Source organism: Ceratotherium simum, chromosome 13, assembly GCF_057802395.1.
Source record: "Ceratotherium simum simum isolate JZ-2026a chromosome 13, ASM5780239v1, whole genome shotgun sequence".
NCBI lineage: Eukaryota > Metazoa > Chordata > Mammalia > Perissodactyla > Rhinocerotidae > Ceratotherium > Ceratotherium simum.
Window position 1 is genome coordinate 52,503,881 of NC_141912.1, and position 25,469 is coordinate 52,529,349.

General features: G+C 42.5%; 1 protein-coding gene across 1 annotated transcript; it reads right to left on the reverse strand.

The window, feature by feature from the left end:
- Positions 1-4,099: 4,099 nt before the first annotated feature.
- Positions 4,100-22,058, reverse strand: GCM1 (GCM transcription factor 1). The gene is made up of 6 exons (XM_004424015.3): positions 22,033-22,058; positions 19,076-19,287; positions 9,528-9,780; positions 8,348-8,460; positions 7,153-7,281; positions 4,100-5,652 (listed from the first exon to the last, which is right to left on the reverse strand). The coding sequence occupies exons 2-6, from the start codon at positions 19,148-19,150 to the stop codon at positions 4,918-4,920; spliced, it is 1,305 nt and encodes a 434-aa protein (XP_004424072.1). The 5' UTR covers positions 19,151-19,287; positions 22,033-22,058; the 3' UTR covers positions 4,100-4,917.
- Between the last annotated feature and the right edge of the window lie 3,411 nt (positions 22,059-25,469).

The following is a 25,469-nucleotide window of genomic DNA, read 5'->3' on the forward strand; positions in this document are numbered from 1 at the left end:
ATGAACCTCAATCCTTAACTCATACCATATATAAAAATTAACTATAAATGGAGCACTAACCTGAATGTAAGAGCTGAAAATATAAAACTTTTAGAGGAAAACATAGAAGAACATCTTTGTGACCTTGGATTAGATAGGACACAATAACTGGGAAACAATGTTTGCAAAATATATGTCTGACGATAGGCTTTTATCCAGAATATATAAAGAAAAAAACCTGCAAAATGTATATCTGGTAAGAGGCTTATATCTAGAATATATAACTCATACAACTTTTTATTGGGAAATCATCTAATAAAGAAATGGGCAAAAGATTTGAATAGATACTTCACTGAAGAAGATACAAAAATAGCAAATAAACACAGAAAAAGATGCTCAACATCATTAGTCATCAGGGAAATGCAAATTAAGACCACAATGAGATACCACTACATACCTACTAGAATGGCTAAAATTGAAAAGACCTTGAATACCAGGTCAAGAAGCAACTAGAACTCTCAAATATTACTGGTAAGAATGCAAAATGCTATAGCCATTTTGTAAAAAGGGGTTTGGCAGTTTCTGCTAAAGTTAAATGTGCACTTAACATATGATGAAACAATTTCATGCCTAGGTATTTAGCCAAGAGAAATTAAACCATATTCCACAAAATGACCTGTGTGTGAATGTTTATAGCAGCTTTATTCACAATTGGCAAAACTGAAAACAACCCAAATGTCCATCAACTGGGGTATGGATAAGCAAAATGTGGTCTATCCATATAATGGGGTAAAAAGGAATGAACTACTGATACATATAAGGATGAATCTCAAAAAAGCATTATACTGAGTGAAAGAAACCAGATACAAAAGACTTTATGATTCCATTTATATGACATTTTAGAAAAGGCAAAGCTATAGTGACACAAAACAGATAGTAGTTGCCCGGGGCTGGAACTCAAGCAGGGGATTGACTGCAAAGGGGCATGACAGAACTTTTCAGAGTGATAGCGATGGTCAGTATCTTGATTTTGGTGTGGTTTCGTAACTGTATACATTGGCCAAAACACGCAAAACTGTACACTTAAAATGAGTGAATTTTATTGTAAGGTGTACTTCAGTAAAGCTGATTTTTAAAATGTATTGGGAAAACTGGGGGTAAGAGGTGGATACATGTGTCCTAAATCCTAAGCTGTGATCAGAAAACAACAGACGTATAAAATTGAAAAACAGATGTGGTAAGCATGTGATCTAGTACTATAGATGCAAGTTTGAGAAGAAACAGCTAAAAGAGTTAAAAAGTGGAGTGTTGGGAAGAGGACTCAGGAGTGGGAAGGGGTGAGCTGATGGCTGTTGTTTGTAATAAGCTTTGTGGTACCATCTGGACTTTTAAACTACATACCTGTTCTTGCTTTGATAAATATCAAGATTATAGTTTTTTAGAGTGAGAAAGGTTTGGGAGGGCAGTGTGCCTAGTTTAGTAGAGGGGAAATGTTTGAAATATGCAGAAAGCCTTGGACCAAATAGAAACTAAAGTTCCTGCCCAGACAGTCGCTGTTTCTTGATGGCTCACAGTGCAGTGGGAAACTTCCAGGCCCAGGAATCTCCACCATGCCCATGGCCTCATCCCACAGCCTATGCAACACTAAGCCTCTCCTTTCCTTTTTGGTCTTTTGAACATTCAATTTAAAGGCCATTCTTTGTGACAGTTGTGGCTGCCAGACTGTCCCTAATCTAAAAACTACTTTGGATTTTGTCACATGAACTGGCATTCCATCAATTACATAAGTTTGAAATTCCACATGTTGTGGTCCGTGAAAATGTTAGGTTATTTTGACCATGGTGTCTTAACAGTAAGGACGAGCATTTTCAGGGGCCTGCCCTTGGCTTTGTGAGTTACACAGGCTTGGGCGTCACAATAACTGAGTCTATAGTAGATTTTAATATTTTTCAACTGAAGACCTAGTTCTTGTTCTCAGGGAACAGTTAGGCATTCTTGAAATGACCTGAATACAAAGCACCTGATGAAATTACTATGATGATTATGCTCTGAAGGAAAGAATTTCTCTTCTCTGCAAAGAAATAAACAAATGCTGGATGAGCTTTCATTTGGGAAACTGTAAAGGAGATTCATGTCTGTTCAGACATTTGCACAAGTGACCTTTAATCTGTATTCAAACCCTTGGATCAAATGGTTACAGGTCTATAGTTGATTGTTTATACTCAAGATCAGGGTGCAGGGTGGAGATACAAAATCCTGGAGATCTCCAAGTGGAACCGAATTTCATCAGACACTACTTCCTAGAATTTTGAGCCAAAATTTTTAGCAAGCAGAGACACCTGTCTTACAGCATGGGGGAAAGGTATTTTAGGTGACAATAAATAAATTTAATGCAGCAATGAAAATAACAAACTACAGCTACACATCACAATATTGTGATTTTTATGGACACAACGTTGAGCAGAAAAGGCAAGGCAGGAGAGAATGTGCATTACGTGGCAGCTGGACTGTGGTTGTTGTGACACTATCGAGCTGTAGGCTATGACTTGTGCACTCTTCTGTACGTACATTATACTTCAATAATTTTTTTACAGTATACCATATAATTCTACTTGTTAGGTTCCCCCCAAAAAAGAAAACCAAACCATTCTTTAGTAATACATATCAAGGTAGTAAAAATATAAAGAGCCAGCCTAGCAATCACCTTCGGGATCCAGGAAAGGGCTGGTGATTAAGAGTGGGTGGTATCGGGGGCCGCAAGCAGGGGACCTTCTGGAGTGCTAGTAAGTTCTATATCTTGGCCTAAACAGTGCTTTTACAAGCATTTACTTTATAACTCTGCTAAACTGAATATATAAATTTTATATACTTAGACAAAAGAATTTAGTAGATTCAAACCAATCTAAATGTCTATCAATAGAGAACGACTTAAATTAATTATAATACAGTCATGGAATGTATCATACACCATTAAAAAGGGGGTAGCTGTGGTCCTTTATCCTTATAAGGATCTGATGTCCAAATTGTGCCCTACAATGACAAAAGCCATGCTGGAAATGAATCTGGTATGACACCACTTACATATATGCAGAAAGTATCTGTTATCTCTGGAAGAATAGACAGGAAACTAGTCAATCTTGCGTTAAGAAGGAGACCGGGAGCCAAATTTTATATGATACGCATTTGTTACCATTCAAATAAAAATGATCATTTATTTTGAAAGTATTTGTTTATTGCATGGTTCTTCCCCAATTTTATGTCTAGGCTCACCTGTATTGTCAATTACTTCAGCAGAAGAGAGGAACTGGCATTCAAACAGGGCTGCCCAACTACAGCCTTGTTAATTGCACAAGAAGTTTTCTAAGCAAACATTTCTCAAGCACATATTTTGAAGCTGCCACTGTTAGGCCATATACGTTAGAATAAAGATAAACGAGACAAAATCTAAGCCCTCATGGAAGGGGAAGACAGTGAGGAAGAGGAAGAAAGAAAAGAGAGGAGACCATTTGTCACCACTGGAATTTCTCTTCATGTGGCCATTTAATTTTGCTGCCTTTGTCTTTATGAAATGAGGTTAGGTCATATTCTTTGTCTCAACAAGTCTTAGAAATCAACTAGAGAACACCTATTTTGTAAGCTCTTCCCCGTGTTTAAGACCAGACAAAGGATTCAATACACCAGTGGTAGAATCTTTGTCTTTCTGTGCCTCCACAGCTCTTCTACCCTCTCTCTCCTTTCCTTCATTCTCAGTTTCCAAGAAAGTGTAGAGGAGATCATAGGTGGATGGGCTTTTCACATCTTTGCTCTGTTCAATATGCATCAAGGAAAATGAAAACCCCATAGATAATGCAACTGAGCTGCTGAGAGCCCCAAACGATGTGGGGGGGGGGGAAACATAGGACATTTCCCACCACAGGTTGAACCAGTTTCCATTCCTCGCTAAGGATGGGAGGACCAGAATGGAGGAGAAAGGGCTGAAAAGATTACTGGTGTAAAGAAAGAAGTCTTGCCTTCTGCTTACGATTGATTCCGATTTATCTGTGGTTATGTTTTGAAAACTGTTTCCTAAGGAAATTCTTTCAGCCATTTCCCAAAACAGTTTTTTTGAGTGGTTGTAAAAGATTTCAGTCATCTTTTTTATTCCAGTTTTATTGAGATATAATTTTATTGACATATAACATTGTATAAATTTAAGGTATACAACATAATGACCCAATATATGTATATACTACAAAATTTTTACAATGTTTTGTTAATATCCATCACCTCACAAAGTTACAGATTTTTTTTCCTTGTGATAAGAACTGTTAAGATCTACTCTTTTAGCAACTTTGAAATATACAATATGATATTGTTAACTATAGTCACCATGCTGTACATTATATCTCCTGAACTTATTTATCTTAAAACTGGAAGTTTGTACCTTTTGATCACCTTCACACGGTTCTCCCACTCTTTATCCTCTGCCTCTGGCAACCACAAATCTGATCTTTGTTTCTATGAATTCGGGTTTTTTTTATTTTCCACATATAAGTGAGATCATACAGTAGTTGTCTTTCTCTGTCTGACTTATTTCACTTAGCATAATGCCCTCAAGGTCTATCCATGTTGTCGTAAATGGCAGCATTTCATTTTTTATGCCTGTGTAGTATTCCATTGTGTGAAAATATCACATTTTCTTTATCCATTCATCCACTGATGGACACTTAGGTTGTTTCCATGTCTTACCTATTGCAAACAATGCTGCAATGAACATGGGGGTGCAGATACCTCTTCAGGATAGTGATTTCATTTCCTTCAAATATATACCCAGAAGTGGGATTGCTGGATTATATAGTAGTTTTACATTTAATTTTTTGAGGAACCTCCATACTGCTTTTTACAATGGCTGCACCAAATTATATTCCCACTCACAGTGCTCAAGGGTTCAGGTTTGGATCATCTTAGAGGGCAGAGGTTTAGAAGCATTTCCGTGTTGCAGTGATCCAAACTCATGCACCTCACTTCTTCATCAAAATCCCATTTGCTACTCTTGCCTGGCAGCGAATATTGATGGTGAGGATGGGAGGTGTAGGTGAGGAGAAAGGGGTCTTCCTGAGGTGAGTGGCATGTGGCGGGAGGATAGTAGCTGTTAAAATCCACATGCACCTTCTCTTCATAGAGGTCACCCCCTGGATTTGGCCATAATGGGTGACAGCTAGTTTTGGCTGCAGGAGGTTCCACTGGAATCTGCTGGAAAAAGGGTTCTGAAGAGTTCTGGGAAGGAGAGAGGTCGTAAGGCCAGCTGGTCAGAGGAAAAGGGTAATTGGGACAACAGTTGTCGTTAAGAGGATTTCTCCCCAAAGCAGTGTTTTTATTCCATGGTTGCAGATCACTGTAGTCAGAGAAGACTCCGGAGACAGGCTGAAGTAGGTCCCCATTGTTGCAGATCCGACTGTTGGACAATTTGCACTTCTCATAGAGCTTGGGGCCCAAGGTGGAAGTGGGGTCTGCCAGATTAGTGGTTCCCCCCAAACCATAACCCTTGGAGAAGGATAAGCAATCATTCAGGGACTTCTGCTGGGGCGCGTTACCTATTAAATGTCCACTGTAACTACCAGGCAATTGGACGCCTTCCTGGAAAGACCAAGTTAAAGGCAAACTTCCCCAAGTTTGCGCTTCCCCTGGAAGAGACTGGAAAGGAAAGCGAAAAGCCCGTGTTAATAAGTTAAGCAAATCGACACAACCACCACAGGTACCCTCGAGTTACTCTGTACCAGTAAGCGCTCTGTCAGATTTTCCTCATTCCTTCCATTCTTGACGCACAAACACACGGTGCAGTTTTACCACAACCATTCGAGACCTGAAGGGGGCAAAGGCTGCGTCCATGTCCATTGTAAAGCCTACTACCCTCGAAGAGCTGAATCTCCCCCCACTCTGAGGAGACACGAGTGTGTTTGAAATGTTCCACCCTCACACTCAAATCTGATAGCCTAACTGCCTTTGTGAGAAACTTGTGAGGGGTTATTTAAGAAAGATCAAACTATAGGTTCAAAGATTTATATTATACTCAGTACAACTCTCAGAGGATCTCTCTCTTTCAATCTCTCTCTCTCTCTCTCTCATACACACACACACACACACAAGCTTATCATTTCCCTCGTTGACTTTTCTATTTTATAGTGCTGTTTGGGGTCTGAGACTTTTCTCTCAAGAGACTTTTCTCTGAACTCATGGGATTTTTGTTGAATCATAGATAGGACCTCTAGTATATGAAGTGGTACATTTATTTTTATAAATGGAGGAAGTATATCATCCTCCAGCGAGTCACAGGAAAAGAATCTGGTTAAGAATTAAGTTGTTTATGTAAGACTATCGACTAATAAGAGGATGTGGGAGGAGAGACTGTGACCAGATAGAGTGAGGAGGGAAATGCCCTCAACTTGTCCCACGGCTGGGAGAAGGGCTGAGGGACTGGCTGTCTGGTTTCTGGGGCTCACATTTCCCTACAACAGACTCAAATTACAATCGTCTATGTAAGCTACATGTACAGCCTCCAGGGATAGACCAGCTCCATCTCTGTCCTCCTGAAAATAAACGCGGAGCACGGAGCAGCAGTAAAGAATACAAGTTGCCATCACTATTAAGCAGACAAACCCGCAAACCTACGGTATGACGCCCATAGGGCCATGACTTCACATTGCAGTTTGGCTCCAGGGAGGAGCCTCCATCCCCCCGCCCCCTAGATGACCATTGTTCTCAGAAACTTCCTGGTTATTTCACCTTGGTAGAGTGTGCTGAGGAAACAATCTGTTTAGGGGAAGAATAGAAATTTGGGGGAGAAAAAGCACCAGGCTAATATTTTGTGGAGATCCTTTCAGTTAATTTTGATTCCAACAGAACCAAAATACAGAATGCCAAAGACAGGTTAAGTACTAATTCAAGTCTCTCTTTTTAATTGTAGTAGGGAGGATGATTTTAAAATTATATGGCATTTATGGTGGAGAGCATGCTACAAAGATGGTAGAAATTAAGAGGAAAACCTCAGATTCAGTTTCTCGGGTGGCTGCTTGCTGGTAGATGAGCCTGCCTGATTTCTGGCTTTCATCTGGAGGCAAGGGACCAGGAAATCTGCTGCCCGCACCGTCGAGATGGCAAGTTGCCGTGGGTTTTGAACAGACGGGGGAAGGTTACCTTTGTCTCTGGGCCTCCCTTCAGCTTTAGGGAGACGGAGGAAGACGCTGTCTGCGCCTTCTTCATCGCTCTTCTTGCCTCCGCTTCCAACTTGGTTTCTGGTTTTGGATGATCATGCTCTCCCTTTGACTTAAAGGAGATGAGGAGGGAAATAAATAACTCAATTGTACTTCACGGTGTGTCAAGTTTCACCCTGTGCCCTGGCATCTGACTGAGTGTGGCTGCCATTGACTACCGGAACCAGACTGGATAAGCCTCTGCAATACCCCTGAAGCCCAGCATGCACTTTCCAGCCCACCTGCCTTTGCTCACCAGGCTCCTCCCCATGGCGCCCCTCACCCGCCTGGCACAGACACATTCATAGTGATAACAAGTACCACTTATTACACACGGTCTCATGTAATATTCAGCACAAGCCTGGGACGTCCAGACCATCATTATCACCCCCAGTTTACAGAATAGGAGACTGAGGCATGGAGAGATTCCACCACCCGGTAACCTCCCCTAGTAAGTGGGGAGCTAGGATTCAGAGTGCGCTGGAGTCGGCCAAGCTGAGAGCCGATGGCTAGACATTCAGGAATTCCGTGAGCTGGTTGTTAAAATGGCTGGGAGCTTGAAACCAGCCGTGGTGGGAATGTTACATCACAGAAATTGGCAAACCTACCAATCAGGACACTTTCTTTTCGGAGGGCAGGTTGACCAGCACTCTGCTGATTCAAACCCAGGCAGTCTGCTATCAGAGGCCACTCTTCACCACTGTTTATACCACTGTCCCTATAGTACTTCTTAATACCCACATTTTTCAGAGAACTGGGGCTTAGGGGCGTAAAGGAAGGTGTGTGGTTTACAGAGCTGGTTGGAAGTCAGAGCTGGTACTCAGTCTGGGCTTTGCTGAAGGCAGTGAAGCCTGCCGCCTGCCGCAGCCCTGTGGTCGCCCGAGCTGATCAGATTACTAAGCGCTGCCTCTCCTAAAGGGCCAGGAGCAGAGGCAGCCCCTCCCCTCCGAGGGCCCCAGCTCCTGGCGCCTCTGTTGAGGGGTAGGGTACACATACTTGCTCACCCGCCCGGAGTGTGTCTCAGGGTTGGTGCAGGCTCTCATTCACCTGCATCTCCTACGTGAAAACCTTCCTCGTACTCTGTAAACATTTCTTGAATTAAAGAGAAATGGTATCATATAATCTAATTCAAATCCAACCTGGAAAAATATGAAGCGTCCATCGTGCCTCCAGAAGTTGGTGACCGGGAAGCCCCCATGGCCTCGGCAAGGAATCAGCTTGAGAGGCCCGTCGCAGTTGGGACAGCGTTTCCCTACAAAAGAGCAAAGGCAGGTGACCACGCCCAGCTGAGCCCCGCAGCTGACTCCTGAGCCCGTGCAGCCCTGACAGTTTCAGCCTGGACTCCAGGTGGCAGAGAGGACACCTGGGCACAGTTTTCTGGGCTTCCATCCACTGGGCATCATTCCTGACCCTAGGGGGCTTGGCCACCATAATGGCCCAGATGGGTCTCACACGTGGATACAGAGCAGGATAGTTCACAGGTCAGGGGAGAGCTCTCCTGAGCAGAAAATCCATCCTACTTCTTTACTGATACTTGAAATTCTTTGTAGAGAAGAGGAAAAAATCTTTCATTTCATGATTAGAACTAAGGGTCAAGGGGCAAAGACGCATGGGAGAGAGAACACAGCTTCTAAATTTTCACAAAGTATAAGAAACCGATACCAGATCCTGCCCTGAGAGCAAGTCTTGAAGACAAATTACAAGGAAAGAACATGAAGTAACTTGAGGTCTAAAATGGGCAAGGCTCAGGGAATGCTGAATGCATCTATTTCACAATCCGATGAATCTGATAAAAAACCAAAATGAGCAAATATTCCAGCATGTGATTATGGCATGGAATTGAGTCTAATCTCAAACGGAGTCCCACTGCTCCCACCCCAGATCACAGTTCTCACTGAGATCCTTCAGAGACCCATTCCCCAAGACGTCAGGTGGCAATCTAATAAACAACTTTCTCTTAAACTTTATGGGGGTGCACTGGTGAATTAATGTGAGGCCCCTAAGTGATGCAGCTTCCTTTGAACAGAGGCCTTGACTCAGGTGCCTTAACCCAAGGGAACAGTTCTAATGGTGGGTGCTCTGGGCATGGCAGATCTGTGGTGCAGATACCCATGGGGAACATCTGGGCAGTCCCCCATGGGGGACGAGGGGGCTGGTTGCCGCTCCTTAATGTGTTCTACAGAGGAACAGCCTTGGTCTCCACCACACTCCAATGTGAAGTCTGAGCCCTTGGGATGTGCTGGAAGGCAGTGGCCCATCTGGGCAGAAGCATCTGAACGGATGTCAGCTTCCTCTCCAGTACCAGCGAGCCCCACTCACTCTGCTGCTTCTGCCGGGCTTTGTCACAGATGGCAGGTCTCAGGTAGATCTTGCGCCCCTCTTCGGCAGAGCAGTTGCGGCTGCACACCACCACGCCCAGGCAGGACTTCTTGAGGATGCGCGAGTTGTGGTTGTTGGTGTTGCGCATCGCCCAGCTGCTCAGGTGCCGCTGCGCGTTCCTGTCCTCTGAGCTGTAGATGTGCTTCTCATAGGAATCTGGCCATTCCTGGAACCAGTCGGTCTTTTTCACATTCTGATAGAAACACAAAGAATATTATTATATTTTCAGCTAGAAAGCACAACTGTCCATCACTGTGGAGTCAACAGACGTGAAGGTTGTTTTGGCCCTTGAGAGCTGGCTGAGAGACTTTCGGCAAAGACCAATCTGGACTTAATTCTGACGGTGGGATTTGGGAGCGCAGCACAGCAGTGCTGACATGACTGCTGTGTCTACCGAACATGCGCTCTCTGGACCGAAATGAGCTGTCATTCAGCCCCTCTGAGTTCTACCCAGCTGACGTTTCTCTAGCCCTTGACAATAAGAGTTATGACCATTTCTGACTAAGAATTTTTGAAGGTGAAGTAATATTATTGTGCTCTTACACAATTACTGTGGAAAACATTGTGGTGGGGTAGTGAGATAATGTCTCATACCACACGGTAGTTACCTTATTGGGAATTCTAAGGGTTTATGTAAAGTCACCAGAGATAAGCACTGGGAAGAGTGGAGAGCTCTGTGCAGGAGGGTTCTGAGAGCCATTTCCTCCTCTGCAATTTTCTTCCTTTTTCTCTACTCCCATATTCATGTGCCTCAAACAAGGCAGAGGAGAAAGGAAGAGTTCACTTTCACTGGAAACTTCTATGTTCTTGCCCAGGACCGGTACTATTCCCTGTGCGTGAACATCTAACTAAGCTCTCCTTTAAAAGGTCAGAGACACAGGACACTCAGTCCTGATAGCATAAGTTATTTGGCTCTCTGGGCTTCTGTTTCTTCATCTGTACAATAAGGATAATGAGACTTGCCTACCTCTGGAGTGGTTCTGGGAATTAAATATGATAATATATAAAAAATACTCAGCACAGCACCTAGCATGGAGTGAGCTCTAAATAAATATTAGTTACTGATGTTGTCACCCACAATCCTTAGGCCCTGCTTTGGTGCACAGATGCTCCATGTAACAGATCTCACCTAGTTCTTAGAGTAAGAATCATTATGCAGTCTCAGTAGTCAAAGTCAGGCTGTGCCCATCCCCACAGCTTCCAGAGATCTGGCCTGATCTAAGAACATTTTTCATCAAGAAGATTCTAGAAGGTCAGAAAAGAAGATTTCAGAAGGTCCAGAAGGAGAGACCAGGGTGCCTCTCCTTTGCTTCCCCAACAAGAAAACACAGCGTAGAACATGAGAAAGGAAAGACAAGACATTTTAGAAGGAAAAAAGCAACATCAACAACCGGATGGAAAGGCAGCATGGGGAAGTTGGTGTTTCTTGAGTTACATTTCAAGTTTAGAAAGTGCCAAAAAACTTTGTAACATAAGACTCTGGGCAAGTGACTTTGTCTCTGAAGCCTCATTTTGCTCTTCCTTAACATGGGGACATGGATAAAACACACTTCAAAAAAGTACTGTAAAGGGCAGAAGCGTTGTAAACTGTAAGCTTTATATAATGCCAGTTGTCATTTGAATGGAATGCCATGGGAACCGAGGTGGCTCTGAGGAAATATAAATGAGAGGTTTTATGTACATGAGAGGTGGTACTAGTTAATAGCTAAGAGCTGGGGCCTGCAAACTAGAGCCCATGGACTAAATCCAGCCCACTCCCTGTTTTCATACATAAAGTTTTATTGGGACAAAGCCGTGTTCATTCATTCAAGTGTTGTCTATGGTACACTGCCACAGCAGAGGCGAGGAGTTGCAGCAGAATCTGGTCTGTATGGCCCAGGAAGCCTAAAATATTTACTGTCTTGCTCTTACAGAAAGCTTGCCAACTCAAGGCCTCCACTTCCAGCTCCGTAAAACAGAGGTAACGGGAGTACCTACCTCACAGGGATGTCACGAAGACTGAACGAGTTAACACACACAAGCATTTAAAACAGCGTCGGGCACAGAGCAAGTTCCATATCAGCGTTCACTGTCACTCTACCGGATCCGGGGCCACATGCAACCAGACAACATGGTTGTAAGAGCCACTGGCTTTCCGGAGAGAGAAGACCCACAGAGAGGTCGCTTCATGCTTTAAATCTTGCCAAGCCCAATGCAAGGCAAGAATCCAAGCCCCTATAAAACAAAAGCTTAATTGGTGGAACTCTTGTTCCAGGACCTTCTTTCTCAGAGCAGCGACAATGGCTGGCCCTTCGGGCTGTGCACTGAACTGCTGTGGTGCGGGAAGGGGAAGCTGCTGGAGAAGAGAAGGGAGGAAGGAGTGTGGCCTCTGGGGGAGAAGTCCCCTCTGGTTCATCAGGCAGCTACAGCAGAGTGTCCGGGAAAGAGTCAAGGCCAGGCCAAGACGCTGAATGCATGGTCTGCTTTTTCCAGGTCCTTGCCTCTCTCCTTCAGTTCCCTGGTAATTCTGAGCTGGAGAAGATTCAGTGTCCCAGGATGAGAAAAACAGCTCTGGCAGCCCCATCTCCTGCTTTCTCTGCCCACCTTCTCTTCTCTTCCTTCTGACCTACATCTCCAGACAATACTCTCTTGTTTTCTGTCACAGAAATGCCATAGAAAGCATAATATTTTATCTTCTGTAATAATAAAAATGCAGGTTAAAATGTTAAAATGTGCAGCTTCTTCTAACAATTGGACTGTAAAAATCTACTGGTGGATTTGAATTATTCAAATATGAAGCACAGTTGTCAGGGTAGCAGAGACAAGGGCGAGGTGGACTTGGAGAAAAGCTGAGATTTTCTTGTGTTAAAGGTGAGGAGCCCCTTCAGGCTGGTCGAGCTGTAAATCCCCCAAACCAAGAGGAGGGGAAGGTATTTGTGAGACGGCCTCAGATGTTCCAGTTAAAGCAAAGACTCTGCCTACCCAGGAAGAAAAGATCTCCACTGTCTTTTTTTTTATTTTCTCTAAGTTTAATAAATATTTTGACCTCCCTTTGAGGCTTCCTCTTTGACCCATGGATTATTGAAGAATACATTGTTTAGTTTCCATATATTTACAGATTCTCTTGTTGTCTTTTGTTATTAATTTCTAGTTTGATTCCATTGTAATTGGAGAACACTCTGTGTGTTTTCAATTATTTTAACATTGTTGAGGTTTGTGTCAGGGCCCACAATATGTTCTCCATTCCACCATCTTTTAAGACTTATTTTTTCAACAGTCCCTCCCTGGCACCCTAGTTTTCCAGTTCTATTAATAGCAGTAATAATTTTGACAACATATGGACTTGAGAAAATTACTAAGAGAAATATGTTGACATCAAGATATTCCCTTGGCTGTTTATTTACACCCAGTTTTTGGGATCTTTGACATCTTTTGACATTGAAATTAAGAGAAAACCCAGATTCCAATAATGCAAAGGAACCTGGGTGTCAAATGAATGATAGTGATCTCTGAAAGCCTTGTAAATTTAAGGCCCCAGAGAGGTAAAAGTTAAAGAGAAAGAATAATCATTTCTTAATCTTGTTTAGCAAATCTCCATAAAATATTTTCTTCTTTTCAGGTCTTTTGTTTATTTTAATTTCTAACTTTTCATGAGTAACTCTTTGTTTTTCCTCTTGGTTAAGAAGTTTATAATTTAAAGGGAATATTCTCAAGGTTTCCAACATGTAAATCTAACTAATTTATATTTTATAATCTCATGGGTAACATCATTGGGGGGTTAATTAATATTTCTATGACTTCTGTATATTTTTTTACTAAGAGACTTAATCCTCTAACTCACTCAAAAATCTTTGAAACTCTTTGCAATCACAGAGCACCCTTTATCCTCTCCTCATTTTAATTTACTTAACTACTTGAAGTTTTAATAGGGTACCTTAAGAATTGACTATATACTACTATACAAAACTAATAAATTAAAATAAAAATTCTGAAATAAGTTATCAAAAATATCCACATTATCATGTTATCATATTAAAAGTGATATTCACTTGGGATACAGTCCATTCTCATATAAAGCAATTATCTGCCAGGTTTTCTTTAATGGTAAGAATAGATTATTAATTCCTTATAAATAAATATTGCCAAATAAAGCAGGGACAGCAAACAGATACACCTTTAAGCAAATCACATAGAGGGAAAAAATTAGATGTTACTTACGGAACACAGAAAAAAATTCAACCAGCATTTTGATCTACATACAACTTTTCAGGAACTTATCTATTCTGAGCCAGCTGGAAATCAAACTCCAGTGTTATCAAAGGGAGAAGTTCAATTCAACAAATTTCTTTTGAGGTAACTCAAGAATTGCTCCTTAGGCTAATCCTGCAGTTTCCTACGTTTGTTTTTTGTGTGTGGGGGGGGATCTTTTTGTTTTTGGGGTGTTTTTGGTTGAGGAAGATTCACCCTGAGCTACCATCCATTGCCAATCTTCCTCTTTTTCCTTGATATGCTAACATCTGTGCCTATCTTCCTCTATTTTGTATGTGGGTTGCTCCCACAGCATGAGTGGTGTAGGTCCGTGCCCAGGATCCGAACCCACGAACCCTGGGCCACCAAAGCAGAGCACGTGAACTTAATCACTACACCACCAGGCCGGCCCCCTACTTTTGTTAAAGAGTCAAGATTCAAGACAAAAAGTTCTTTATTTGCTCAGACAACACTAACGTGGGCCAGAGCACCCCAGCTTTCAAACTCTCTCCATTACCTACTTCTCTTTTATCTTCTCCCTTCCCTCTCCCACTCTACCAAGCAAGGGATCTGCTGGCGGGCACCCAGAGGAGTCTGTGCTACCACAGATGCAGTAATATTCACATCGCCATCACACCAGAAGGACAAGGTAGCAGAATTCTGGCCCCAACAGTGGGGGACCCAATGATCAGGGGGGCCCACATAGGTGGAGCTGTCCCAGGAAGTTCAAAAGACCTTGAGATCAAGGAGAACGCTGGACGAAGAGGACAAGTCATGAGTGTCCCGGTCAGACCAACAACAACATGACTTGATCAGGCAGTTGGATAATAATTGACAAGGAATCCAGAATCTGGTTTACCTGTTAGCTCCTTAGCACTAAGACACATCTGATTACTACAACTGGCTCCTTCTGACTACAGTTAGCCACATGAATTCACAGTAAGAGCTCAAAGATTCACCTTTGCTCATAAGTTTGAGGCAAAGGAAATTTTGTTGCCTAAACCATGGTCCAGGAATTAACTAATCGAAGCTGTGGCCTCTTTGTGGTTGACTCACCAGGTTTTGGGTTGGTCTGTATTTATGTTTAGCCTATATATATTTTTATGTTTTCTCAGAAAAATGTACTTAAACCTTGGAATTTTGTGAGTTAAAGACTCAGGGTGACTTTGGCCATGGGTTTAATCTGAAAACTGCTCAAGCTTACGAACAAAACGATTCAGGGTGTTTGTCTGTTGTGGTGCTACTGGAACACCCTGTGCTTCTGCTTACAGAAACTGGCTGGTGTTAGGAACAGAGTGGGTGCTCTCACCTCCCTGCTGAAGGGGCTAAAATTTCGGAGAAAAAGGAACTGATTATCTTCCCAATTTTCCACTGGAAAAAAACAAGAAGTTTCTTAGGGATTCAGGCTTTCAAGTATTACAATCAGTATTAATGAGAGTGTGACACTTTTTGGGACCAAGTAATGAACATTTTTAATGAAAGTAAATCTCAACCAACACCAGACATTTGCTGCTTGGATCAAGCAATCCCTAAAGCAACTATATTTGAACTTTAAAAATGCAAATGTAGTTAAAGGGGAATAGGAAGGGAAAGGAACAGTGGTGTGTTACACTGGCCTGGAATAGAGACATTTATCAATGATGGCTTTGAGTAAATTAGGTGCCCGCAGTTCTGGCTGGCTCGCTGGGGGCTGGATTAAAGAGATAGGCTATCAAAATGACCACAAGTTAAAGGAGTGACCAGAAACAAGTGAAATGAAGATTTATAACAACATCTATGCAGCTGAAAGAAGGAGGAAACAAACATGAAACAAATACACGGGAGGGACGATTTAGCGAGGGCAAGTAGACTCTACGCCCTGGATCTGATCACGACACTTTCCAGCCCAATAAGCCCAATGGCTTCCCACTGCCTATAACATAATCGAATCCTCTTAGGTAGCCTGCTTCCAAACCACCTTTCCAGCCAGTAGCCTTCCAAATCTCCTTGCTGAACACCTGTGCACAAGCTCCCTCAAATGTTGACTTTGAATAGCCTTCAGGTTTTGGTGCCCTGCTCTGCCCTCATTGCCTGTCTGCTTCCTTCACCTGCCCTAATCCTCTCACGTTTTACAATGCACCTCTCCAGAGAAAGCCCTTTGCCAGATGCTCTGCTTTGCTCCCCGTGCCTGAGTCATGCTGAATAACATACTCCCTCTGTCAAGTACCTCCCAGATTTTTCTGTATGGCCACTGATTCTCTATCTGGGCACTGATCTTGTTCTGTTAGCCCGGAAGATCATGAGTCCTTCCATGAACGTAACAGCTTAATGGCTCCTGAATCCTGGAGCCTGGCACATTCCAGTCACTCAAAATGCTTGATGTCCTAATGGGGACATCACCATTCACTGTTGCCAAAATTAACCCATAGATCTTGATGTATCTGAGCTGTATAAAGGGATATGGAGCTTCCAGGACCAGAATGCAATTAGCATTCAGGTGCCCATCTTGAAACTTGAAGCATGTGAGTGGATTAACAGGAAAGGAATTTGTCTACAAGTTGAAGGATTTGCCCATGTGTTGCAGTAGTAACCCTGGCAAGAATATAAAATTATGAAAGATAAACTGTAACTTCTTTGTCGGAATGGAACAGAGAATGAAATTGGGAAGTTTATAATAACAACAAGCCACTGCATTTGATCCTTTAAACCACATTTTTTAAGCCCAAACAGGTGGTCTGAGGAACATTAATCGTCTGAGTGGCTCCATGAAAAGAAGGCTCCATGGACAAAAATAAGTCAGAGCAACATTGCCTAACATGGCCTCCTCTTGGGACAGCCACCAATGCACAGATGGTGAGAAAGTCTCCAAGTCTGCAGTAAAGAAATCTGTTTCACTTTGTTGAACAAAGTATTTTTTTCCTTTCTTTGCAACACCCGTTAAAATTCCATGTAACTTATATTCCACAGACCACATTTTGGGAAACACTGCTCTCAACAGCTTAGAGTTGTACGTGGAGCATATAAGAAATTACTATTTTCATTTCACAGAGGAGGTGACTAAGACTTAAAAAAAACGATTGTTTACAGTCACACAGACTATAAGCAATGGGGCAATTCATTAATGAATTTCATATTTGTTGTTTGTTGTTTAATACAGGCCAGGCACTGTGGTAGGCACCGGGCAGACAGTTCTAGAATGTAGGCCACCTTCCAAATCTCAGGTCACAGACTCTTAGACTATTAGAACTAAAAGGGTACCCAAGAGAGTATTTAGTGCAACCACCTCATTTTCAGAAGAGGAAAGAGAGTCAGAAAGGGGAATCGACTCCCCGAGTCTCTACAATAAAAAGAGGCAGAAGTGGAAATTCAAAGCCAGGGCTTGGTCTCCAAGCCCCGTGTTCCTCCTGGTCCACCCACCACTCTGCCTTGAGGCGTGCTCACAAAATATAAAATCCATTATGTTTGGAAATCTTTCCAAGATCTTTTATTTTTCACCTCAGCTGGGTCTTGATATAATTCCAGAGCCACTATGAACCCAGATGAGGATGGTGTTGTCTCTGCTCAGAAAATATTAAGGGATATTTGCACTTTTAATCATTACCCTAGCATAATTAACAAATTGAAGGGCACTTGGCTATTTCTATGGGCAATCAAACCTTTTCTGTGAACTATAAGCGATATATTTCCAAAACTGAATGTGTATTTTTGTCATAAATTTCTCAGTTTAGCATCTTGGGTAGCCGAGAATGCTTCTATTTCTGGAAATTCCTGTTGGAACATGAACTTTTATGAGCCCTGAGTTTCCCTCCAGGAAAGTGGTTCTCCCTTTCTTTAACTACAGATCTGATAATTGATATGGATCTTCTGTCCCAGAAAAAATGCATGTTAGTACACAGTGTCGCCCGCCATTTCAGGGGTTCTCAGAATCTGTCAAAAACACCTGCTCTGGGGTGCGACATTGCAAAATCTTCTCTGTGCCTGCTTACTTCAGCTCTTGATTTTGAGGCTGCCCAGCTTCTATCTGGGAACTGCAATCACGAAATTAGGAATAGGGGGAAATATGGGTCCCTGAGCCAGGAGTAATTAAAATTTACCTTCAAGTTTTCCCTAAACCAGCTATAATAATCGTAATACCAATTACGAGCAACTACAAACACAAATCCCTGACATGAATATTGCACGATCTAGCTGTGGTGTATTTAACCATCCTTAAATGAACAGAAAGTGGGGCAGCTTTTGCATCCTCCAGCTCTCCCAAGACCTACCAAGAGAGAATGTAGGGGGGAATTTAAGGAGAAACATAAAGAGAAAAGAAAATCTTCATTGGAGTGAAATTTGGAATGATCTGGAAGTCTTCATTAGAGTGAAATCAGGAATGGTTATAAATCAAGACTGTGGAATCTCCATTCCTTCTTCCCTGCTTGGGATAACTCAAATTTCTGGTTCCCCAGAATCAGGCAGACTAGCTCAACCTTTTCATTACATGGTACTGGTGGTCTCCAGTCTTAGCCTTCCTAGTTACCTTTTCAGACAACTTCCAGTGAAAACATTCTTCAAATGCCAAAAACAGAGGTCAAGGAAGTCAGTTTTAAACAACTAATGTTTTCTACCAAAATAAGAGTTAAAAAGTCAATTGCCAAAAATGAAGGCAAAGAAAACATGAAATGAAAGTCATTCTATAGCTGGAAAGCAGCAGTGTGCGTGCACTGTGTAGTACTTACAAAAGTTCTGGATGAGCATGCTATCCCACAAGAGCACTATCATTTGGACATTCCAGTTATGGATTTAGTTGAAAACTGTTACTACAGCAAATAAGATTGTATAAAAACTTGTGCGTTATGCAGAATCATTCTATGGGCAAATACATCATCATGGATTTTATCCTACTAGCTAGCCAGGGTGGGTGCGACCTGAGCCAAGCCAACTTTGAGAGAGAAGGGAAGTGGCATTTTCTTTGCTTTAGTCTATAACTGGGGGAGTCTGGTAGGCAAAGCCTTGTTCAAGTCATAGGTCTTGGCATCTCCTCTTAAAATTCCCCAGTCAGATGTCCAGCTGCAGTTCTGGAGGAGAGGAGTTTCCCCACTTGGGACCCTCAACAATTCCCTTCCAGATCTTACCTTCCAGACCTCACCTTCCAGATCTCTGTTTTTGGCATTTGAAGAATGTTTTTACTGGAAGTTGTTTGAATGCTCTGAAGCCTTGACTATTAACTTGCTAAGATCTGGCAGGGAATTGTTGAGGGTCGCAAATGCTGAAGGCAGAGTTTTATATCAAGTACATACCTGTGGTAGTTTCATATCATTAATATCCCAGCTTAGTATCTCTTTGTCCTCAGAATCAAAGTCCTCAGGTTCCATAATAAAGTCAGGTCACCCACAGGTGTCCGTCTATTCAACTCCCCTCAGAAGTGCCTGAGAATTTGGTTCTCAAAGGCCCTTAATACGGTTGGATCAGTCCACTCAAGCAGCTTAGACCAGGAGACTGTTTTCTGACGCTGAAAAACAAATGATAGTAATACTGACTGTTAAAGAGATCAAAATCAGTGCTTGTCTGCCAGAAAAACCTGTTTCGTTGACATTTCTGCAAGCACCAACATACAAACAAAAACAAAACGTAGATGTTGTTAGCAGTCTTGCAGAAATAAAGCTTGACCATCGGGAATCGGAAGCACGGTGATCGTGGCTTTCACCCTCGGGTTTGTGCTTCCTTTCTCATTGCCAGACCCAGGTTGTGAAGGCCTTGGTAGGGACTGTTGTCACCTGTAACCAGTTGTTAGGACCTTTCCCTCCATATACCTGTGTTGGGGCGGGAGGGAGAGCTGGCTTGGAGTTCTTTCCACAGAAATGCCTTCATATATTAGCTAACGTGTGGTTAAAGTTACAAGAGGGAAACATCACAACCAGATGCATCTAGAAGTATTTTTTAAAATCCAAATTGCCGTAGGGATTAATTTTGGTCTCCTTAATAAGTCCAGTGTGCACTTTATATCTTCAAATATTATCAAATGAGGGCCGGCCCTGTGGCTTGGTGGTTAAGTGCACGCGCTGCGATGCTGGCGGCCCGGGTTCGGATCCTGGGTGCGCATCGAGGCACCACTTCTCTGTCCATCCTGAGGCTGAGTCCCACATACAGCAACTAGAAGGGTGTGCAGCTATGACATACAACTATCTACTGGGGCTTTGGGGGCAAAAAATAAAATAAATAAAATCTTTAAAAAAAAAAAAAAAATATTATCAAATGATATCCTCATATCAGATTCCTCTAAAACTTTGGTGTTATTGACATTTTGGACCTGATGATTATTTGTTGTGGGGGTTCTCTTGTGCATTGTAGGATGTTTAACGGCATCCTTGGTCTCTGCCCATGAGATGTTAGTAGCAACCTAATCCTACTTGTTGTGACAACCAAAAATGTCTCCAGACATTGCCAAATGTCCCCTGGGGGGGAAAAATTGTTTGAGAACTACCGCTCTAAAATAGTGTTTCTCAACTTTGTTCAACTCAAAGCACCCTTCAAGACTTTCTGACTTTATCTTAGCAATCTCACTTTCCCTGCCCCCCACAAGAAAATTCTGTACCACTTTACTTTGATTAAATTGTATTACGTAAACGATAGATATTCAAAAATGTTTGTGCAAACTTCACTATTTTCCCCCATGAGAAGTACTGCTCTAGTTTATAGCTATAGTTGGTTAAAGGAGATTTAGAAGGAAAGAAGGAAGGAAGGAAGGAAGGGAGGAAGGAAGGAAGGGAGGGAGGGAGGGAGGGAGGAAGGAAAAAGAGAGAAGGAGTTCTATTCTGAGGAAAAAACGAAGCATTTTGCAGATGAAATGTGCTTGTTAGTAGACGATGAAGTGAAACATTTCTATTTGCTGGTGCTCTTGTAAAAACAAGGGACGTGATGACGTTATGTAGAACTACTTACCTAGTAAACTCAAACTACAAATTAGATGAATAGTCTCAACTTTAGGAAGTCTCATGTGCTCAGTTCCTTGGTTATTTAACTTTACGTAACCCTAATACTTGTCGATCACTGAGATGTATTGAGGGAAAGTGTATGGATATAGAAGACTGTGGACTGAACATATAAATGAAGTTCTTGGCCCTTAAATAACAAGCTAAATGGAGTCTCTTCCCTCCCTATCCCACCTACACACACACTCACCTGCAACCTAGTGGTTGCAGACTCAAAAAGCATGAAGTCCTTGCCCCTCAGTACAAACACTAACATGCAATACTAAATCCCCATGAGTTTTAAATGAAATTCTACGTTTGGGAAATAAACACTGAGTTACTGAGGAAATGATGCCACAGATTGACTTTAATTCAGAAGACTTCAGGGGCCGGCCCCGTGGCTTAGTGGTTAAGGGCGCGTGCCTCGCTACTGGTGGCCCGGGTAGGATCCCAGGCGTGCACCGACGCACCACTTCTCTGGCCATGCTGAGGCCACGTCCCACGTACAGCAACTAGAATGATGTGCAACTATGACATACAACTATCTACTGGGGTTTTGGGGGAAAAAAGGAGGAGGATTGGCAATAGATGTTAGCTCAGAGCCGGTCTTCCTCAGCAAAAAGAGGAGAATTGGCATGGATGTTAGCTCAGGGCTGGTGTTCCTCACAAAAAAAATTCAGAAGACTTGAGTAACAAGTATATTAGACCCAGATATCAAGTGTACATGTGATAGCAACATTTTATGTACTTACCTCTTTGAACATTAACAGTATCTCAGATGATCTAAAATTTGTTATACCCAATTGGAATAGATTGACTTTTTTAAAAAAAAACTTGAGTAACAACATTCACATTTCCTAAAATAAAAAACATTCTTTTAAGCCTAGGTAAAATAGATATAATTCTTTTGCTTTCAAATTAAGGAGATGGGAATCAAAAATCTTGCTGCAGAAAAACGACATTGATTTTAAAATTTTCCTGATACAAATTTTTGCCAAATAAATGAACATTAATTTAATATCTCCCTGAAAGTTAAGAACAAAACATAAAAAAGAAGACTTTTGCAGCCCTTAAAACATAAACAAGTAAACTCAGTTTTCCTCCAGGATTAAAAAAACGAAATTTGGCAAGACTTCTTTTTTTTTAAAGCAACTCAGGCCAAAGTGTATTCAATTTTCATCATTTCTACAGAAAACCAAACAGAACAAATGAAACCCTGTAGGAATGGGGTGGCCATTACCACATCCCTTATATTTACCTCTCCTCAGGATTTCTGGCTTCCTTACCTTCTGACTTCTTATGGAGATGCAGACAATACTGTGTCATAAAAATCTCATCTCTGGTTCAGGTCCCAGCAGGCTCTGGTCATTTTCTACGCAGAGCTGCTGTTCCCTAATCCAGGTCAAGGTACACTATGCTAATGAGCTCTGGCAATAGTCCAATCAAAATCTAGATGCTTTCAGCTCGGGATAGGTAAGGCCCAGGGAGCCACTTAACCAGCCCAATTCTCTGCAGAATGCCAGCAATGTGATGAATATTCTATGGTGCGCCTCTGAACTTTCCCCTCGTTTATGTTACGAGGACATTTTAACTGAAATGGACATTGAAAAGAACTTCACGAGAAAGTACAGATGTTTTCCTTCTCATTACTTCACAGGTTGGGCTCAAGGCAGACTGATTAACAGTAGATTCTAATTCTCCCATCATTTACCCCTGCCTGTGTACAAGACAGGACAGACAGACAGGAGCTGATGGAATTTACTGGGATAATGGATAGCCAACATCTCCTGATCTAGAAACACGGAAATGCTATGCTACCTCTAACAATGATGCCTCACTAATTCTGAGTGCTCAAATTCCCCCAAAATAATACAATTCTCTCTTCTAGAGAGTTCTCAGCAGTCTGGGCACAGCCCAAGTCTGATTAGTTCACCTGCTATGTTCCAAGCAGTCTTCTGGGCTCTGGATATACAAGAGAGAATTAAAGCCATCAAGAAGTTCAGTCTAGTGGAAAAGATGAACAGACACCAAATATGTCTAAGATAACTTGATGCACAGAATAGAGTCTAGAAGGAGTGTAGAGGCGGACAGTATTAAGCTGGAGGGAAGAGAATCAGAGGAAACTTCTTCCACCAACATGATGCCCGATCAGCCTTTTGAAGGACAAATAGATATTTGTCAAGACATCAAGGAACAGAAGATGCTCTTCTGGTAGTGGCAATATCGTGGGCAAAGGTCAAGTGGTATGAAAAGTGTGGTATGCTCAGCGTTACAAGAAGTCGGTACCTGTCGGGGAGGTCCGGACCCTCAGAGACAGGCTGTGGAGGAAGGAATGAGCAGGCCAGAAGGCAAATGACTGGGAAGCCCCATAGGCTGTGTTAGGCAGTCCCTAAGAGACCTTCGGCAATGTCGAGAGGATTTCTCACTGGTCTTTCCGTCCAGGAATGAACTCCCCTTCCACTGGGGGTGACAGCTCTGCATAATTTTCTTGAGCTTTATCTAGCTAATCTTGGTCTGCTCTTTGTAGTTCCTCTTTGGTCAGTAGGTTCTCTCTCCATCCCTCAAACACACTGCAGCAGGACAAAGCCTAGCGTTGTGCCAACTGGCAAAAGAGAAATGTCTACGGGGTCCAGCTCCAGAATCACAAAGCAGAGCAAAGAGCAGATTTAGAGCTGAGAGGCAAGAAATTGATAACTGGCACACCTGTCATGATTAGCCACTTGCTGAGGTCTCTCTAGAGCGTCTTCTCCCATCCATATATCTAAGCCCTATCCATCCTTCAGGAACCCCCAAAATGCCACTCCCTTATGAGACCTTCCCATGCTAGTCTAGAACACATGATTTCTCACTTTGGTGTTGCAGAACTCTTAACTATATTATATGCTGTCTTATATCACTTAGAACTAACATTTTTTTCTAATTACAAAATAAATTCATGGTCTTTAAAAAAAAATCATGTTCTCATCTCCTAGAGACTCCCACTGTTGACACTTTGGTCATGTCCTTTTAGACTTCCGTTTTCCCCTACATACATCACCAAACATAGGTATTCTTTTGCATAATTGTAATACTATTGTATGCACTGTTGCTTTAACTGTTCCTGAGTGTTAGTTCTGGCTCCCTAGCTGAGCTGCTAGTTCCTTCATGGTGAGGTTGGTATCTTCCACTTTCTTGCTCCTCACAGAAGGCCCTGCTGGAATCCCAGCTACAGTATCAGATCCATCCTTGTCCCAAGAACCAACCCTACTCTGACACAGACAGGAACTGAGGTGCTGTTTCCACACCCCGATTGATCTATGACCTTATGTTCCAGACTGGTAATAACAGCACTTCTGTTTTCTCAAGTCCATGGTCCTACCTTCTCACCCAAATTCTCCTAATTGGATCTCTGTCATTGTTATTAATAACAACAACAATCATGGCAGCTTCCCTTAACCGAACACTTGCAATGTGTCAGGTGCCATGCTAAGCACTTGATCTTTACAGCATCCCTGTGAGGTAGATGCTATTTTTATTTTACCCCCTTTACAGAGAAGGAAATCAAGGCTCAGAGAAATAATACCTCACAAGCGTTTAGGCAACAGAGGTAGTAGAACTCAGACAAGTCTGTTGGCCACGGTCCTGCGTGAACTGCCCGATGCTGTTCAGTATCTGGAGTCTGTCTCTGCTCCTGTGTGCTCGGACCTCCACCTTGCTCTGTCCAGTCTCTGTCTCTTCCCTGAAGACAGGAATCCTGCCCTAAAAGCCAGGTGGCTAGGGGCCCTATTGCTTGTTAACTAACCTCAACCACTTAAGTTTGGATTTCTCAGTATCTCTGCTCTTACATTCCCTGTCACTCTGGAGCCTGCCTATTGAGAACATTCTGGTTTCTTTCATCATCGGTAGTGCTTTAGGCATTTTAGGAAGGAAAATTCTTCTTTGTGACTGTGCTATGCACTGTATCCTCAGACAGGAAGCCTGACCTCAGAGCTGCTATGGCCATCTCTGCTGCCACGTGACAGAATCTGAGAGATGAACCCAACAAGGGAGCAAAAACCAGAGGAGAGAGAGAGACACAGGGAGAGGAAGGGGAGAGACCTGGACACAGGCAAGCCTGAGGCCAGTTCCAATCCTTCCCTTTCCAGTTGTGTGACCCACAAATACCATTCACACTTTTACTCCTTTGAATTGAGCGTCTTCAGTTTGCACCTATTAGAGATCTACTAACACGTCTCCCATCGAAGTAAGCCTGAATTTAGCCCAGGCTTCAAAATAAACCACTTTCCTTCTTTATTTATGCTTCCAAAGGTGGGCACCCAAAGGGACTTGTCTGACCCTCCGTAAAATCAGCAAATGCTTTGTAATGTCTCACCTGAGTTAACGTTCAGGACCCAGACAATAGTCACCATCAGCCCAATTAGACACTCAGCCAGCACATGCAGTTCTCAAAGCAGGTACCCAAGGGACCTCTGAGAGGTCACTTTTCTGTGCTGTGTAAAACTGAACCTGGTATTTTTTCTTTAGGGTTTCTCAAATTTTAAGTCATTTGTGGCTCTCACGTGGAGAGTCTCCAAGTTCTGTATAACATACTTCAGCTCTAAAGACCAACCTGCGTCATCTTAAATTGGATTCTGAGCTGCATCTGTTCTGTGGAAAAAGAGGCTGACGCAGTGTTCTCTTTCTAAATCTCTGGGCAGACAAGACACACACAGTTGGCTGTTGAGAGTCCCTAGTTGGTGGTTCA